At 40.3% G+C, this 19,296-nt stretch overlaps 2 protein-coding genes across 5 annotated transcripts; one reads left to right on the forward strand and one right to left on the reverse strand.

Annotated features, from left to right (window-relative positions):
• Positions 1-6,830: 6,830 nt before the first annotated feature.
• On the forward strand, positions 6,831-12,131 carry LOC113769508. 2 transcript variants are annotated; one of them, XM_027313969.1, is made up of 3 exons: positions 6,831-8,504; positions 8,839-9,251; positions 11,230-12,131. In XM_027313969.1, the coding sequence occupies exons 1-3, from the start codon at positions 7,640-7,642 to the stop codon at positions 11,995-11,997; spliced, it is 2,046 nt and encodes a 681-aa protein (XP_027169770.1). In that variant the 5' UTR covers positions 6,831-7,639; the 3' UTR covers positions 11,998-12,131. The 2 variants fall into 2 exon arrangements, with proteins under 2 accessions (XP_027169770.1, XP_027169771.1); XM_027313970.1 differs by having other exon boundaries at positions 6,831-8,501.
• Positions 12,132-13,874: 1,743 nt separating this feature from the next.
• Positions 13,875-16,906, reverse strand: LOC113767640 (glycine-rich RNA-binding protein 3, mitochondrial-like). Of its 3 annotated transcripts, none has more exons than XM_027311796.1 (5): positions 16,845-16,906; positions 15,764-15,898; positions 15,607-15,675; positions 15,070-15,176; positions 13,875-14,789 (listed from the first exon to the last, which is right to left on the reverse strand). In XM_027311796.1, the coding sequence occupies exons 2-5, from the start codon at positions 15,894-15,896 to the stop codon at positions 14,097-14,099; spliced, it is 1,002 nt and encodes a 333-aa protein (XP_027167597.1). In that variant the 5' UTR covers positions 15,897-15,898; positions 16,845-16,906; the 3' UTR covers positions 13,875-14,096. The 3 variants fall into 3 exon arrangements, with proteins under 3 accessions (XP_027167597.1, XP_027167596.1, XP_027167598.1); XM_027311795.1 differs by having other exon boundaries at positions 16,828-16,906; XM_027311797.1 differs by lacking the exon at positions 16,845-16,906 and having other exon boundaries at positions 15,764-15,918.
• Positions 16,907-19,296: the final 2,390 nt, after the last annotated feature.

Consider the following 19,296-nt stretch of genomic DNA (forward strand, 5'->3'; position numbering starts at 1 on the left):
AGCTTCCACATAAAGACAGCAATCTTGCAAGGAGCACTGGCACTCCATACACACTTCCTAGATCCAAGGCAAGCTCTTTTGGGCCGCAAAGCGTCCCAAGCTAAAGAAATGGTGAAATCGCCAGAAGATGTGAGGGTCCAAGCTGGTCTAGCTCTGTCGTCTAACTCAATTAAGCGGGTGGACTGCGTCACCATATCAGAAACGGACAGCATTCGTCGCCAGACTCTGGATGCTCCACAGACTACCCCATTGTCCTCACTATAACGGGATCGCATGAATAGTGCCCACAAGGAGGAAGAATGGCGGAACTGCCACCACAGTTTGCAGCTGAAAGCCCCTTGTATGCTTTTAAAAGAACGTATGCCAAGGCCATCCTCCTCCACTGGATAACATAGGTTTTTCCAGGAACACCAATGATGTTTAGGGCCCAGCTCCGTCTGCCCCCAGAAAAAATTGGCCATAAGGCGTTCCAGCTCCTTTAGCACCCCGGATGGCGGGTCCATGACGGCTAACACGTGCGTAGGTATGGCAGAGAGCACATGCTTAATAAGTATGAGTCGCCCCCCCTGGGAGAGGATCTTTTTCTGCCAGCCCGCAAGTTTAGCAATGAATTTATCGATTAGGAATTGGAAGTATTCTTTTTTCCTACGTCCTGCATATAGGTTGCATCCCAAATAAGGAAGCGGCAGAGTTCCATGCCTGAAACCAGTCATCTGTTGAATTCGACGAATCTGGCTAGTTCCACACCGCCTCGATGCTATGAATAAACTCTTGTGATTGTTAATCCGCTGGCCTGTTGCAGTTTGGTATAAATTTAAGAACCGAACCAAATTCCCGACCGACCTTCTATCTCCGCGCGAAAAAATGATGATGTCGTCAGCAAAGGACAAGTGAGTGACCCGAACGCAACCACGTGACGTTGCATAGGGAACCACTCTGCCCCCCTCGACCTGTGCATTCAGTCCCCTACTTAGAGCCTCAGATGCCAGAATGAAGAGGAGGGGGGACAGAGGATCGCCTTGCTTAATCCCACGGGAGGCCTGGAAAAAACCTTTGGACCTGCCATTGACCAACACAGAGAACCAGCTGTGGGAGAGGTTATTTAAAATAGGCAAAATGAATCGGTAGTCAAAACCAAACTTGCAAAGTAGCTGCCGTAGGAAACACCATGACACCCTATCAAAAGCCTTCATCATGTCCAGCTTGAAGATGCAGTTATTTCCCCGTGCCCTCTTGTCAATGGAGGCAATCATTTCTTGCGCCAAGAGCACGTTTTCAGCAATATCACGACCAGGGCAGAAAGCGGATTGCTCCGCAGAAACAATGCCCGAGAGGATTGGCTGCAAACGATTAGCAAGGACCTTTGTAAAAATCTTGTTTACAAAGGTGCACAGGCTAATGGGCCTAAAATCGGCAAACGTAGATGGGTTTGGCTTCTTCGGGATTAGGACAATCAAAGTGCTAGCAATTCCTTTTGGGATCGGAGTCCCAGCTAAAAAATCCTTAGTCGCTGCTAAGATGTCAAGAGCTACGATATTCCAGCAGTGACGGAAAAAAATGCCAGTGAATCCATCCACACCCGGGGCACTATCCTTATCGAGGTCGAAAACCACCCTCTTGACCTCCTCCATGGTTACCTCCCCCAATAAGACATCGTTTTGATGCTCAGTCACGAGCCGCGGAACGTGTACCAGCAGATCATCCACGTCGCTAACCTCCTCAGCTGTAAGAAGACTCTGGAAAAAACCAACCGCTTCCTGGCCAATGCTGTCTTCATCCTCAAGCCAACTCCCCCCAGCATCCTTAATGCGATGTATAGCCAGCTTCGAGCGCTTCTCCCTCACTGAAGCATGGAAGTAGCGTGTATTGCAATCCCCATCCTTTAACCACCGTAGGCGGGCCTTTTGACGCCAGTAGTCCTCTTCCACCCGAAGACTGCGCAATAGGATGCCTTTGGCCCGATGGAGCTCAGCTCTCGCCTCGTCCGTCGGGGCAGCCTCGAACAAAATTTCCTTTTGCTGGACCTCAAACTCGTTCTGCCGAACAGCCTGAAATATGTTGCCAAAATGTTGCCTGCTCCAGTGGCGTAAGCATACCTTCAAGCGTTTTAGCTTGAAAGCCAACCGGTACATACCATATCCCTGCGTAGGAAGTTCCCAATTGCTCTGCACCGTCGATTGAAACTCCGAGCTAGAAACCCAGAAATTTTGAAACTTAAAAGGCTTGGGAGCACTAGCATCAGCCCCCCGCAGATGCACCAATAAGGGCGTATGATCAGAGGTGGCCCGATTTAGATGCTGGACCGAAGTATTTGGTAGGAAACTGAGCCATTGGTGATTGGCCAGGACCCTATCCAACCGCTTCCATATCCTAGATCCTGACCGAACGCCAGACCAAGTATATGAGCTTCCAGAGTAAGGCAACTCCTGAAGATGACAGTCTGAGATTGCTGTGTTAAAATCAGAAATGGCTCCCAGGTCCTGATGTGCTCGACCCGTATACTCTGTCAGCGTACGGATAGCATTGAAGTCCCCCCCTACCAACCACGGCCTTGTGATCGAGCTAGCAAGAGCGCGGAGTTCCGACCACAGAGGATGCCTTCCCACCCTTGTACATTTAGCATAAATGAAAGAGGCAAAGAAAGTCCCGGTCCAAGAGTCATGACCTGCCATGACATGGAGGACTTGCTCTGAGTTGTGCATGACATTAAAGTGAAAACCACACCGCCAAAAGACCCAGATCTTATTTGAGGGATTAAATAAACAAAAATCAAAAGATAACTTCAACCGCAAGCTTTCAATATTGAAAGCTTCAGCCATAGGCTCTAAGAGTACTAAAACAGCAACTTGATGAACACGAATTAATAAACGCAAGCGACTTACAGAGAGTCTGTTCGTCGCTCCCCTAATATTCCAAATAAGCAAATTATTCATTGGAGGTAGAGTGAAAAGGTACCGTAATGGCTTTAGCAGCTTGCCGTGTCAAGACCTATCGGGTCAGAGGGGTGGTAGCTCGCTTCTTCCTTGCCTTTCGCGAGAGTACCATGGTGAAACCATCTGCCTCCCGTTCAGCAAACTTCTGCTGAACCCGAGGCCCCAGTGCCTTGCTGAACTGCTGAAAAGAGGCAACCAGTGTCTTCCTATCACGCGCACCCACCTCTGGCAAATCCTCCCCATCCGAAAGGGAGCCTTGGGGGGACAGCTTCTCATGCGCAACTTGCTGGATTTGCGAATCATCGCAGATACGACCCAAGACTGGAGAGGTTGCAGAAACTTTCAAGACAGGAGCGGGAGCACCGCTATCCTCAACCTGGCCCGCCGCAACCTGCCCACCATCTAGGCACACGCAACTAGAGCACTCAACCTGACCGCTGCCCACCTGCGCCTGTCGAGCCATAGAGACATGTGATGGCTGCCCCAGTTCTTCATTCTTCTGGTTTGGGCCAGTTCTGGTGATGAGATACGCTAGTTGCGGAGCTTTGGATTGCTTTGCACCAGTCGTGTCTTCGTGGGTCTGGGCTACCGCCGCCGCCGTCAGAGGAGTGCCCCTGGAACCATTCCTGCGATGTTTGTGCTGTCGACAGCCATCACTGGAGTGCCCCTGTCTATTGCAAAGAGGGCAATACAGCGGCAGGTTCTCGTAGAGGAGGCGTTGCCAGAAGCCAGAGTTGCCTGTCCCAATCCAGATATGCTCAGGTAGGTCCTGTGAGACATCAAGATCCACGCAGATGCGTGCCACACTGGGCCTCGACAAAGATGCAGTTGCGGTATCAATTTGTAGTGGGTTGCCAATGGTGTTGGCAATAGAGAAAAGTGACACCTTATCAAAAAAATGGATTGGTAAATGCTCTAACGCAATCCAGACAGGGGCTCGTGAAGATTCACTTGAAACTGTAAAATCTGGGCTCCATTACACGCATTGGGAATTCTGCAACGTTCCAGAACCCCTTTGTCCAGCACCGAAGGAAATCTTCCTCCAAGCAAAACCGTATGAGGATATGCCTCTGATCTAGCAAACCGACAGTGAAAGTGGACTTGAAACCGATCGCCAGGAGTGACTTACGAGTGACATCTAGACTTGGCCTGCCATGGGAAAATTTTCCGACCACAGCAAAAGTGAAAGGAGCAGAAAGCTTTGCAATATCCTCTGCCGAGAAAAGGACGGCCGGCTCTCCACGGTATTGTGCAGCAGTCTTGATCTTGCAAGGAGATGATGAGGGTGAAGGCTGCGCCTGGAGCACAGCCGCAAAGGAGCGGCCAGCCCCCCCTCCAGGCGGCTGAAAGCCAGCCATGCAGAAAACCTAAACTACCAAAAATAGACGCACGGCAACCCTATGCTAGAGAGAACTATTACACACTACTCTTTGTTATAGAAATTAACTCTAATTAACCCTGCTTTAGAGAATATAAATGTTCAAGAACTTACAGAAATATAGCTAATCCACCATCCAGAATCCAATCAATGGTTGTTGGGTGGTGGTTGTATTTCAAGCTTTTGGAAAGGCAAATTGAGGGAAAATGACCTCTATTAAAACCTTGGGCTGAAATTCATTTTGCCTGTTTAATGTTATAAAAATTGGTTTCTTGCCCATCTTGTGAACCTTATGAAACTTGCTGCAGGATTTTCTTACATGAGGAACGTTTGCTTGAAAAAAAAAAAAGAAAAAAGGTCTGCTGATTTTCAAGTTGCCTTGCATAAATTTTATGTAGTAAATAGAAGTATTGTCTAAAACTTGTAATTATATTCCCTCTAATAGTACTTCTGTAAACAAAAGATTTTCATGACGTTTTGAGCTTTTTAGGGTCATGATGATTTACTGCCAAAGTGACTTCTAAGTTGTGATATCTTATTGTGATTTGTGACCTTTCAAGGTTGCAAACAATGACCATATCTCTAAGGGGAATAAAAAGGAAGGACCCGCATGAGTTCAAATGCCCGTTTGAGAAAGGGTTACAAAAATAAGGATTAATCTTCTTTACATTGATAGTGTATATATTTTTACTATTGAATGCATGACACATAATTTAAATTTAAATTTGAAATTCAAATTTTGCATATGTATCGTGCATTCAGTTGTGAAAGCGTATATACTGTCAGCGTATATAAGATTTATTCAAAAAATAATCATTGAAAAGATTACCCAATAAAAGATTGCTGTAGATTTACTAAAATCATGTTTGTTTGGATAGAGTATTATTTGGAATAATTACCGTAGTACTTTTTGTGTTGTGATGTATATGAGATAAAAATGTGGTTGGAAATATAAAAAGATGGGTTAAAAAATATGTTTATGATGCAAGCAAAATATTATTTGGGATAATTTCACTATCCGAACATACCGTAGAGCTTGCAAGAACTAGTAGTATTATTTATTAACCAGTCCACCCGTAGAGCTTTTGACTTGTTCATTACAATGCCTGTAAAATGATTAAAATTCTTATAAATTCACCAATTTTCAGGTTTCATTTTAAAATTAAATGCATTTCTTAACTCTCCCCAACAAAGCTACACGATTATGAATGTGTATCGTACTCCTACGGTGCTACTTGCAGCTTTAGTAACCAATAGTAAAACAGAAATGTAAAAACGCCCTTCACCAAAAAAATAATAATAATAAAGGGGAAATGAAGCAAGGATTTTTCATCTTCCTATTTAACATGACTAGTTCTTAGTTCTTAGTTCTTACCACCCCCATTCCCTTACAGCAACCAAATTATTTTTTATAAGTAATTATTCTTGTAAAAAGCTGAAATCAAGTTACTTTATGTGAATAACTTCCCTTTTTAAGGAACGTTAATGGAAATGATCCAAATCTGTTAGTTTAATCACAAAAAATTGTGACTCTTCATGAAATGTCTGCTATTTTCTTGCACTGTTATACAATTATATCTTTTCCAAATATAGCAAAACTAGGACACAACTTTGTGCAATAACTAAATATACTAAAATCAAATAGATAAATAAGGAAACATTTGGAGAAACAAGAATTGTAAGATTCAAAATTTATAAAAACGAAAGGACATAAGTTTTTGAAAATTCGTAAATGAAGTGTGAAGTATAAATAAAATAAGATTAAATCTTATATACATTAACAGTGTATACACTATTACCATTGGATTCATGACATGCTTGCAAAAGTTGAATTTCAAATTCAAATTTTACATAATTGTCATTCATCTAACGCTGACAACATACGAAAGATTAATCCATAAAATAATTAATAAGTTAATTGAAATTAACTAAATCACTCTCGTAGTAATGTTCACTTCATTTAATAAGAACAGACACATTAATGAAAAATAGAAACATTCATTTTGATAAATATAGACATATATTCGAATGTGCGCATTTCTATTGCTATGTAAATATATGAAAATCCAATTATGAACAATGAATATATATGAGTAGGCACATAGAATCTGATGAATACAGTATATATATATATATATATATATATATATATATATATATATATATATGGACGTACAAGTGTGCACATTTCGATTTACACATTTGTACGCTTGAATGTGCACATACAAGTGCTCACATCTGCTCCTAATGATAAATTTGAGATTTTGCCTACATCATATTGAATTATTTACAATTTATGAATAATATTCCACATTTCTATTTTCAAATTTTCAAAAAATTCATGTCTTTCTCGTAAATTTTAAATCTTCCTATCTCTATTTTCTCTATTTTTTCAAATTCCCAAAAATAAAACCAAACACTACACGTGGAAGAGGGACTACTCTGTCCTGTCGTGTCCTATATTGCTGAATTAGAGATAAACAGAGCAGCCAAGCCAGAAGGCGCTACAACGTAAACATCTTCCAATTACCAAAAACCAAAACAACAAAATCCGGCAACAATTGCACCTCACGCTGACAATCTTCTTGGAATCTTGGACCCCATAGATTTTGCCTCCACATGCCCATTTTTCCATCTTACATAGCAAAAAAGTTCACTTTCTCACGATTCTTGCAGAAGAACTAAGCCCATAATCCCTTTTTTCTTTTTCCCTTTTTCTTTCCCAATTATCATCCTTTTGAAAAGGTCACAAGTATTCCTCTAACAGTTGTCCCCCGTCCTTTTCACTGATAGCTGGTTTGCTTAGGTTGGGTTGAAAGTTCAGGTGTAGCTTTCAATTGGGTACTTTTCTGGTGGAACTTTCTGAACCGGGTTCTTGCTGATTTTCGACAATTCCGAGGATTTTGATAATTCTGGCAAATGGGGTTCTTCTGATTGATTGATGAAGTTCTTCTGTTCAGAGGTAAAGTTGGTAAAATGGGCATTGATAATCTGAATATGGATTTTAAAGAACTAAGAATCCTTAATTTTGGCTTAGATTCGTTTTCTTGGAGAATAATCTGAACATGTTGGGTTCCTTTTGCTTAATTCTTACCTGACAATAGGAGTTGTAGAAGAAGGGGTTCTGGTTCTCTGCTTGAATATATTTCTACAAGTCTGGAGATTAACTGCATTGACTGCATTTCATTTTTTTTGGTGGAAAGTTTTATGTTCTGAACGTATTTAGTTGCTGATTCGTTGGGATATTTGGATGCTTAGATTTTAGAAGAGACGCAATTTGTTTGCTTCAACTAGTTTAGGATTGGAGTTGGAGAAAAAGGGATAGAAAATGGACATATGGGTAGTTGCAGCAGCTGCTGGAGCTGGATATGTAGCTCAGCATTGGAAGAATTTTGTAAAGAGTAGGAGGAGTTTTCCGGATTCATCATGTGAGAGTCCTACTTTTAGACCTGAGTCCTTATCAAGCAATCAGCAAGCCAAGGGTGAGAACTCCTGGCCTTGTGATGTATTGTGCAGTAAAAAATTAGAAGTAGAGTTGTTTTTAGAAAAAGAGAGGCTGTCGCGAGATTCTTCTGTGCCAGATATAGCTTCTACAACCGGTGATTGCGCTGATTGTTGTACTCATTCTGCTTCAAATCTTGTGCCTGGGTCCTCGAGCTATGAAGATGTACAAGTGGCTAGGGAAGGAGTTGGAATGTGTGGTGATAAAGATGAGACTTATCAGGACTTGTCATTGCTACCTTCTACTCGAGAAACAGCTGTTTCTTATGGTTTTGCAAGGAAGAAGAGCAGTCTCAGGAGCAGACGAACTAATGGACAATCACTAATGCCTCTAAACTCCATGGAAAGTTGTCTCTTGGCTCAGTTGTACAAAGAGCGAGCTGAAACAGCAGAGTACAGTTGTAGCTCTGTTAGTTCGCCTTGCACACCAACCATTAAGCCATTTGTTGTGACAGATGGGAGCAGGATAATCAGTAGAGCAATTGCTAATTCTTGCAATTTGTCCATTGGATCTGTGCAAAGCAAGCTTCACACAGCTACCAATCTTGAAGACATATTTGGAGTTCCTCGACTGCCTAGTCTTGGGTCTATGGAGTTCCGCAGAAAAGCTAAAACTGATATTGAAATGGAACAGCATAGAAGATCGAGCCTTTCTTGTGGAGTAAAAGGAAAGCACCAAAGACTGCAAGGTGGTTAGTATGCTTACTTTTAGGCTTGTTCAACTATTTATTGCAATCAGTTTATGGTGTATATAGTGGTGTGGTTATTGATTTGATGTTCCAAACAAATTAAAGAAGTGTGTCATTGCTACTATTTACTGCAATCAATTTGTTTTTCGGTTAGTTTGAGCTTTTAGATATGTTTTTAACGTTGCTAAGCCTATTTCTAGTCCAGGTTGTTTGTCATCTTTGGTTCTTAAATTGTAAATGCACTTTCTCTATAACTTTGTCCTTCAGTGAGCTAAATTATTTTTTCCTCCTTTTGTAAATATTGTGGCTTTCCTGATAGTTTGCCATCTTGAATCAGGGACATCACAGGGTGCTCTGTTTTTCTGTCTGGGATTATCTCTTGGCCTAATCTCTTCTTTCTTGACTAATAAACGAGAAGTAGACAAATTGAGTGACTTGTTGCAACAAACAGAGAGTTTGGTTCAGGATTTACAGGATGAGCTTGAGATGAAAGATTCGTTAACTGTGAAAGAGCTTGCTGTTGAAGATTCGGAATCACAGGATACGCAGAATGATCCATTTAATAATGGGCCTCTACATGCATTTTCCTCTGAAGAGAAGTTGAATGACTGTGACAACGTATATAAAGATCAGAAAGCAGAGGAAGAATCTTTTAGCAAAATTGAAGCAGAGCTTGAAGCTGAACTTGAGAGGTTAGAATTAAACATGAGCTCTAGCAGATTGGACAGAAAGATATCAAATCTAGTTGAGGTATGCAAATTCTAAGATGTCTTTAGTACCTTGAGCAAATTATAAGATGTCTTTATTACCTTGAAATCGTTGGGTCAGTAATGATGAACGAATCTCAGTCACTCCTTGTGGATTGAATTAGATAACGTAAATTCTTTAGCAGATATATGCAGTCATGCATAGGTCGGTATGGAGATTTTGTTTTTCTTGTGGAACTCTATAATTGTCCACTCTTGGTAGTTTGACTTCTGATTTTCAACCATGTCACTTATGTGTTTTTTGTTATTTTATTATCTCATATATCTTCAGATGGTTAGTCAGTTTGTTATTTTTGGAAAAACGGAAGGGTTGTTCAAATTGGATATTGCCTCAAACCAGTCCATCCGAGACACCTCTACCTCAATGGTGGTTATCTTTATCTCCTTGTACTTGCAAATAATGCAAAGAGGTTTTTCCTGTTTTTGGTTGAAGCAAATAGACAATCTGACAAAAATCTGACTAACTGGATGAATCCCAGTTTCAAATCTTCAACAATTCAGTCCTATAGGTTTCAGTCCATTGTCTTGTTTGGTCCCATCTTTGCATCGATCTATTTGCCTTTTAGACACATAACGAGACTTCTAATTTTCCCAATCATGGAAGAGTAATAAAAAATGTGTTCATTATCTGCATGAATTGCAAAGAAAGCATTGCCAAACAAGTTTTGGCGCTTATATTAGGAGCTATTGCTATGGCACTTAGCTGTGCAGTGGATTCCTTGAAGGTCACTCTACACTAACACCCCCCCTCCCCACACACACACACACACAACAAGCCCAAAAAAAAGGCTGAGAACCTGGGAAACAATTTTTGGTGGATTCTTGTCATATGTAGTGTTGTGAAAATGTCATGAACCATAGCCTTTTTCTTCATTTCTTGGATCAATGGCACCTCATCTGGTAATTGCAGATTGAAACTGTTGTGACATGCAGAAACTATAAAGTCCTGAAGTTTAGCATGTTGCAAGGAAATTGGTTGGAGTATTCGGGCACATTCACATCCTTGTGATTTGATTTATGAAGTTGATTCTTTGTTAGGTTATTATGAGATGGATTAGTGGGAAATGGGCTATATATTATGTTGGTAATACAGTGACTCAGCAGGTGATTGTTCAAGGGTTGTAATAAAGAATATGGTGACTCAGTGTGTGATTGTTGAAGGGTAAAATAAAGGATGCTCAATTGATAAAATCGTTCCAGTAGGTTCATCAATCGAGGGAATCGTAACTGCAAACTGTTTGCCTTCTTAGCCTGGATTAGGCAGTATGACTGGAATCTCACCTAGAACTTGAGATCTTCAATAATTTCCTATTTCATTATCTCATCGCCAAATGGTAAACACAGGGAAATGTGTGGATATCGTATGCAGGTTGTGGATTGAAATTTTAGTGTAAAGCTGAGGCTTTTGCAGCTTTAAATAAATTTAGCATATATTTTTCTTGTTTTTAGTTGTTTTTTTAGTTGTTTCCCAAGCAAGAAGAAAAAGGGATGAAAATCTTTGAAAGATGAGGGAGTAAAGACCCAGGACAGTGTCTTGCATCACTTTCTTATACTGATGCAGTAATGTATGTGCCAGCTCATTTAGTTGCATAGGAATGGAATGGCATTTTCTCATTTTCTTTTGTATCTACAGATACATTCATTCGCTAAAGCTTAAAACTCTTATCAGTTCGTATTATATGTTTTTGCCAAATGAGAAGGTTATAAAATAATCTCCTTTCCCACTATACACCAGCCGAGTATAACATTGTCCTGGCTAACTTAGTGATATAAATACCTTTAGTTCTTGCTTCTTCAGAAGTTTAAGAGATCTTCCACAATTCTAAACATGCAGGATTTGCTTAACATCTGAAACAAATACGCATGTCATTTAATATGTCAAGTCAAATTTTGTTAGTTCTGCAGTAGTTGAATTTAAATGATTATCCAAAATTCTGACAGAACTTTAAACGCATTGCCAGCTTGATGCAGATTATGTGCCAGATGCAGTAGAGGGAGTGCTGAAGGCTGGGGCCTTTGCTAGACAAAGTGGTCCTCAACCTTATGCAGAGCAGGACGGAAGTGGTAGCTCCACCACTCAATCTGCTCATTATGCAGTCTCTCCCAGGGAGCTGACCTTGCGGTTGCATGAAGTGATTCAATCAAGATTGGAGCAACGTATCCAGGAGCTTGAAATTGCACTGCAGAATAGCCAAAGGAAGGTTCGAAACATGGAATCACAGCAAACAAGTTATTGGAGACAGTTGTGCAAGAGTGAATCTGCATGCTGTTCAACTGAAGGAAGTCCAGATTTTAAGGAACCAAATCAAGCAGACCAACCTGTGGTGATAAACTTATCAGCGGAAGCTCTTGATGCGGATAATGAGCCTTTTGATGAGTTCACAAAGGTAAATGAGCTTGAGGAAGCGGATAGCCACAAACAAGAATTATTGCAGACTGGTGGCCAGAAAGAATATTGGCTTCACAACAGTGACGTGATTTATGAAGCACAAGGGAAGCCATTCACCGATAAAACACCATTAACATTTTCCACTCGACAAGTTGGGGTAGATGACTACTACCGGACAACTGGTATCGTTTCGAGGGAGGATGAGGATGACATTGGGTATGATGGGATGGAAGAGATCTTGATAAAGCATATTGTGGAACAAGCCCGAAAAGGCTCTCCTGTAGTTTTGAATGCTCAAAGGGCATTGTTTTCACCTGATGAAAATGAACATTCACAATAGGTTGACATCGATAACAGAGAGAGAGAGAGAGAGGAGGCATATAGAATTTGAAACTTTACTCGTCTTATATAGAGATTAATCTTCGGTGAACGCTATAATATACATGTTTTCTGGAGAAACCTTTCTTTTCTAAACTTCTGATGCTGATTGCCTTTACCCAATTTTTAATTTCTTTTGGTTGTGTTGTTTGGAATTCTTGGATGCGATAAAAACCCTGTTTTTATAGCTCAAGCAGCTGCTCAATGACTTCTTTGGCGCTGTTCTATTAGCCAATAAACTACTCAGGCAAAAAGATTATAAATTTCTCATCACAGATTTCGTTGTTGAGTGGATGAGACGTACTACGTCTTCTGCAAAAGATGATATCAAGGCGGTTCTAATTTTAGTTGAAACACCATCCTTCGAGTCAAAACCAAATGGGCAGCACCTATTCTTTTTGTTTATGGCGCAATTTATGGGACTCCGTTGCTCCGAATTACATTTATCTTGGTAGAAAGGAAATTTAATTAACCTTTCTATACCAACAATAACCCCTGTTTGCCAAAGTCAATTGACAGATACAAAGAGCACCATAACTTTCTAAAATGTCAATTTTGTTTTAATAGTGGGTAAGAGGTACATGGCATAAATTTCTAGGAACGCAGATTTTTGCTTTCAAAATAGTTCAGTTGGTAAACAATCGAAGGGCAACCTATGTATAACTCTTCAGTTGGCAACTTTTCATCCAGACTTTGCAAGTCTTAAATTAGTTTGCCATTCAAAACACGAAGGCATGGGAACAGCATCCGTTGTGCATGAGCAGGTAAACACAAAAGATTTTAACCGTATGAGGTGTGAAACCCTTGGAACTAACATATGAAAATATTGCACAACCATAGAAGAGATTGTCTTGCATACCCTAACAGTACAGAACAAAATCTATAGCATGGAAAGGTATAATATGCCCAACTTTATCTATATACTCCACAATAGTTCAGGTGTTAAGCAATGGAAGTCCAACTCAACATAACTCTCTGAACAGTGAACGCTTTAGTTAGTAATCTTTGTTCAAAACACAATGCATATAAGCTGGTAAACACAAAAATTAGAGGTAAAACAACTAGGAAAATCTTCTAGTATTTGGACCTTGAGGTGTGAAATCTCAAAACTAACATATAAAAAAACATAAAACTAGGACTGAAATATGAATTAAGCTACTTGATACTCATATCAATCTTAACTCATTTTGATAAGAGCTCGTTTAAATTTAATTCAACAACTAATCAAATCAAAGTTGAACAACATTTGATGCTTGATAAACTTTCAAATTTGGCTTGAACTCGATTCAATTAGTGTGATTGTGAAATTTAGTGTAAGAAGTTCAACTACTCGAACTCCATTCATAAAAGCTCATTTAAGCTCCGATCAATAAGTAAACAATCCAAATTTGAAAAAAATTTCAAACGCGCAAAATAATCAAAATTTCAAACTGCGTGTCGTGGTCCCAATTAGTAGCTTCACCTGATTTCAGTCCCCCGTGGAGGTTTTCAGACGCCTTCCCCCTTCTTCATGCTCAACTTGAAGAACATTAATGAAGCTTGGGTCTACCAAATGTAGTCAAGAATTTGGCCTGCTTACCAATCTAGGCTTTATACTTCTACCGAAGCCGTTAGAAGGGGAGGGGAGGGGATGTATATGGGTTGAGAAACGGCAATCTATATAAAACTAGTTATAACTGTTACTTCTTGTCACCCAAAGACTAGCTGCACAAATAACCTACAAGAAATTCTCAAAAAAAACTGAAGAATGCTGCAATTTCCTCGCCAAGCTACATGAAACAGACTTCCATCAGAGCAAGCGGTTAAACATAACAGGATAAGTGCTCAACACAGACAACCTAAGCCTAACTGGCATTGAAACAAACTTCTCATTACCAAATTGAGTTAAAAAATGTAACAATTCAAGTTTACATGGCCCAATTAAGAAGTACTAACAGATTTGCAATTGCGGGGACATAAAACAACTATAAGCCAACATCAAAAAGAAAAGGTTGAGAGCCACAGACATGGGGTAAGGAGAGCAAATTTCAGTGAGCACAAATGCAGGCAGACTTAGTATGGTTATGGGGCCCTTCTGTCCAAAACGTCGTGGGACTCATCATCATCCTGGAAACTCCCTCCTCCATCATTTTGGTCATAACTACCATCAGCATTAGCCACATTATTGTTCTCATTGTTACCATATTGATTCCCAGCACCATAGCTTAATCCAGAATTGCTGTTGAACCCAGTGTCACTGAAACCGCCGCCAGCATTATCGTTACCTGCAAAGTAGTTATCGGTTGCACCACCACCAGAAGCAACACCAAAATTCTGATTGTTCCCACCATCAAAGCCAACATTTGTACTCTCAAAATTATTGCCACCATAATTGCCTCCTCCACTAGCATAAGTGCTGCTACCACCATAAGACCCTTCAGTGCTAGCATAACTGCCAACCGCACCACCACTTGCATAGCTGTCTCCAGCAGTCGCACCATATCCACCGCCACTGCTTCCACCACTCTGATTGGCACCAAAATTATTGTCATAGTTCCCACCACCACCATAATTACCACCTTCATAATTTCCACCACCATAATTACCACCACCATAATTTCCACCACCATAGCCACCGCTGCCTCCATAGCCGGCGCCGGCGCCAGCGCCATAGCCACCACCGCCATAGCCGCCACCATAATTTCTGTAGCCACCACCTCCTCGTGGTGCCCTATCATGAGCATGATTCACTTTTATGACACGTCCTTGAAACTCCTGAAAGAAAATTTTATAGTACACACACAATGAACTGGTCAAACTGAAAGTTCAAATAGAAGAATGCAAATAATAAAACCTAAACTCTTTAGTGCCAGCAATTCCAAAGTGCAACCCTTTGCATCTAATGAAGCAAATAACTTCACTTTATGTAGCACCACCAAATTGTTTATTTCCATGTAGATCATGTAACTTATTTCGAAAAATCAGTGCAGATTCAGTCATGCAGGGAAAGGGGAAGAAAGGGAAGAGAATAAATAAAAGAAACATGCAGCGGTACCTTTCCATCTAAGGCCATGATAGCAGAGGAAGCTGCCTCAGCACTTTGAAAAGTAACAAAGCCAAAACCTCTGGAATTACCAGTTTGATGATCTGTAATGATTCTTGCTGCAGAATGGCAAAACAAACTCAGACAAATATATCAATGTCAAATAATTGAACAGAAAATAAACCTACAAACAAGGCAGCAAATAGCCAAATATCTCGAGGGTATTTGTCGAGAGAGGTAATCAAACCTGGTGCAGGCAAAAATCTAAAAGGAATTACAGTAAAAAAACAAAAAGTTTTCCGCAATTTCAAGCCATGAAAGAAGAATGGATGTGCATATCCCAGCCCAATTATGCGGTTCTACCTATCAGAATAATTCTTCAACAAAACTATCAAAATTGATATATTTTCAGAGCAATTAGGTAAGTAAGCAGAACAGGTTTTTATCCACTCTAGGAAAACTGCTAGAATAAGTATGGAATATTGATGAACTGGCAGATTACTAATACGAGGAATTCAATGGCCATTCTTGCTTTGTGAGAACCATTACCTTCAATAACTTCTCCATACTTTTGAAAAGCATCTTCGAGACTTGCCTGATCGGTTTGATATGAGAGCCCTGCAAAAATAAAGGGCATCATCAGATTTAAACAGAACATTTGCAATCGCTGGTATTTCATCAATGACGACAACAACAACAAAAGTACCTCCAACAAAGAGCTTTGAAGACATGCATCGTATTGCTTCAAATATGGACGGTCTAGATGCAGAAATTTCATGATTAATATGCTTCCTTACTGCATGCTGGAGTATGCCTCGGGCTTTATTGAAGAAAGCCATCACTGTAAAATGCAAAAATATATAGCACTTACATTGACTTGCAGTGAAAGGCCTAGCCAGAAATAGACAACACATTCAGAAAGATATGAAGCCAAATACATTACTGGGCTAGATGAATTTGTAACAAAATTAGGTAATCAACAATTCAGAAATCCTGCCTCAACAAACCAATAGGATCATCCAAAATCATGGACTACTGGATAAAAGACCCAAGCAATTTGCATACAAGTAAACTGACAAGCAACAAACTGGCTGCCACCCTCATGCCTATACCTGATACCTCATCTCCTGACGTATCAAAAATGAAATAAAAAATGAAGTCTCGCAAGGCCATATGTACTTTAAAAGGTCATATATTCTTTTGCACACGTAAATGACAAAAAAGCGTCTATTTCCATCAGCACCCACTTCCCCCTCCTTCCATTGGAAAATACCAGAACTAACATTTCCATTTGTTTCTTGAAATTCCAGAAAACGTTACAGTACCTCAGACTTGAGAAACTCGTCTTTGGCACAATAACTGCTCTTTGAAAAGCATAAATTAAAAGCACTACACCGCTATTACCCTACACCCCTTCTACAAGATTTAATGCCAAAAAACTCGCAAAACAAAAGGATCAATATCTTTTAACTGCCAAATAAATAGTACTGAAATGAATTCTGTTTCAAAGAAAAGCATTTCAATTCAGGACTAAAGTCCATCGCTCTTTACAAATCACTAATCATCAATCTAGACACCATCCCGGCAAAACCAAACCAACATTCAAAAAATAAATCATCAAGAACTAGAGCATGAAACCACATAAACATGAATTTTACATCATTAATCATCAAATCTAATATAATAAACACAAGATAAATGCATAGATAAATTTATATTCATGCTGCGTATGGAAATTAGGTTTTCATCGGGGTGCTTAAGAAGAAGTACCAGAGTTAGAGAGTTACCGAACGCAGAGTAAAAACCCTAGAAAGGGTTTAGAAGAGGAGAGAAGGGCTTACGAAAAAAATGAGAGACTAGACTGTGGTTCTACGGCCTATTTATGGAAAGACATTCAACGTATGAGCACGGTTGGATCGTTGGTAGCAGAAATTTGAGCCGTTGGATGAGAGCCTAGTGACTGAAAACGTAATCTATTGGACTTTCTCATACGTTGGTATTGTATACAAAAACACCTATTCCTTTTTTTTTGGGTAATACTAGGAGTAGGGCTGTCAACGGTCCGGGTCTAGACCCGGACCCGGACCGGACCCGTCAACATTTTTCGGGTAAGGATAGATATATAGACTCGTGATCCGGACCCGGACCCGGACCCATTTTATCTAATAGAAAAACGGCTCGAATACGGGATATACCTTACCGACCCGTATTAGACCCGAACCCGTTTTATTTAATTAATAATTAAAAAATATATACCTATCTATCCTAATTATTCATATCAATACTACTTTCATTCCCAAATTTTTCCAACCCTAATACCTACCGCCGCACATCCCTTTTTCCCCTCACTCTCTTTTCTCTTTTGCTCTGCCTCCCGCCTCCGCCATTGGTGACCAGTCCATCTCCAGCTCTCTGACTCTCTTTTCTTTGGTCAGCTCTCCATCTCCATCTCTCCATGACTCTATCTCCATCTCCAGCTCTCTGACTCTCTCCATCTCCACCTTCAAAGAACCCCAGCTCCAAAGAAACCGCCGGATCTGGCTAGCTAATGAGAAAAGAGATCTTGGAATTTCTTGAGGTGTTGACTTTAGCTACTATTTGGGTGCTTGCTTTCCATGATTGGTGTTGCTGAATTTGTATTACATTAATGCTTTGCTTCGGCTTTTTTGCTTCGGCTTTTACCTTTTCCCACTTGAGGTACTAGATTTCAATCATGTCTGGCCCATGATGAATGATGTGGGAAAATATGATGCCCGTTCCTTTGTTTGATTGAACAAACAAACAAAAGGACCGACTGCTTATATGAGGCTGTGATGATTTTTTTTTATTATCAATACGAAACTAAATAGAAATCAAGATTTTGAGCTTTTCCGTAGCTTGGCTTGGTGAACTCTGGAGGGTCTGTGAGGGGTATGCAGAGGGCTCAAAAGGAAAATTGGGCACTTTTGGTTCATTTTTCCTTTTGGGTTCTTTATCTGATTTCCCTCATGTGGCAACTGTTGTTTGTAGCCATGGCGGTTTTAGCCTATCTTGATGTCAGACTCCAATCTGAGCCTCCACTTTTCGCTCTTCAAGCTTTAATAATGAACCCACAACCTCATAGAATTTTTCTTATTCTTTTTGCTCAATTTTCAGCTATATTCTGGATCTGTAGCTGGGAACATTCCTTTTGAAACAGAAGTAAGCAATCTTCCATTTTGGTATTTTGCCTTTTTCCGGGTAGGCCCGACACGGACCGGGACCCGTCAATTGCGGGTCAGGTAGAGAGATTAAGAGACCCATCGGGTATTTGGGTCGGGTCCGGAATTAATCCAGTATGACGGGTCCGGGTTCGGATTTATTAATTCCGGCCCGGACCCGGCCCCGTTGACAGGCCTAACTAGGAGGCATGGGCCGCGCTCTGCGCAGCAACAACTTATGGTGGATGCCCAGAAAAAAATATGCAGTAGATATATCCCTTGGAAAGTAAAAAGTTGAGGGTATTGGTTGTAATAAAGAATGTAATAAGAGAGAATAAAAGAACCAACAACCAAAGTAAAAGCTAAACGTTATAACAGGAAGTGAAAATAAAAAATAGGCCATGTTGCCACGGTATATCGTTTTGGAGCCACACGTTCCAGCGGAAAAATTGCAAAGGAAACTTTTACATGTTAAAGCAATAAATAAACTAAATGTGGAACCGATGATGCCACGGATACATGATTTCGAGTCCATTTGTTCCGAAGATCAAAACAACTAGTGAAGTGCGTGACTGCGGCATGAAGAAAAGGATTTCTCCCTCTCGAAGGTCATGATCAATAACGAAAGTGTTCCAGTTTTGATGAAATCTATTTTGTGTCATTCCAATGTTGTAAATCTTGATTCCACTTGTCAAGACTATAGATGGTGTTCTGGATTCATGTAATCTGGAAGTTACATAGCGGGGAATCTCCTGTCAAAACAAATAAGCTACAAAAATTAATAACTTATAATTGTAACAAGTATGGAACAAATAGAAAGTGTATACTGAGAAACATTTAAGTAAATATGCATATATGTTGACCTTGGTCGATCAATCCTTGGTTTTGATGATTAACAAACTAAAATGTAGATTTGGGCTAATGTTTTTATGTGAGCAATTTGTTAGAACAGATTCTTGTGGCACAAAAGAAGAAGCAAAAACAGGGCACTCATGTGGGACGTCCGAAAGGAAGCTATCGGACGTCCGAAAGGATGAAGAACATCAAGAAGGAAACTCTG

The sequence above is a fragment of the Coffea eugenioides genome, chromosome 4, assembly GCF_003713205.1.
Source record: "Coffea eugenioides isolate CCC68of chromosome 4, Ceug_1.0, whole genome shotgun sequence".
NCBI classification, from domain to species: domain Eukaryota; kingdom Viridiplantae; phylum Streptophyta; class Magnoliopsida; order Gentianales; family Rubiaceae; genus Coffea; species Coffea eugenioides.

Coding starts and splice junctions, on each gene's coding strand:
- LOC113769508 (XM_027313969.1), top strand. CDS start 7,640: ATGGACATATGGGTAGTTGCAGCAGCTGCTGGAGCTGGATATGTAGCT. Junction 8,505..8,838: donor GCACCAAAGACTGCAAGGTG/GTTAGTATGCTT, acceptor ATCTTGAATCAG/GGACATCACAGGGTGCTCTG. Junction 9,252..11,229: donor AGATATCAAATCTAGTTGAG/GTATGCAAATTC, acceptor ACGCATTGCCAG/CTTGATGCAGATTATGTGCC.
- LOC113767640 (XM_027311796.1), bottom strand. CDS start 15,896: ATGGCTTTCTTCAATAAAGCCCGAGGCATACTCCAGCATGCAGTAAGG. Junction 15,676..15,763: donor TTCAAAGCTCTTTGTTGGAG/GTACTTTTGTTG, acceptor TTATTTTTGCAG/GGCTCTCATATCAAACCGAT. Junction 14,790..15,069: donor TCATGGCCTTAGATGGAAAG/GTACCGCTGCAT, acceptor ATTTTCTTTCAG/GAGTTTCAAGGACGTGTCAT.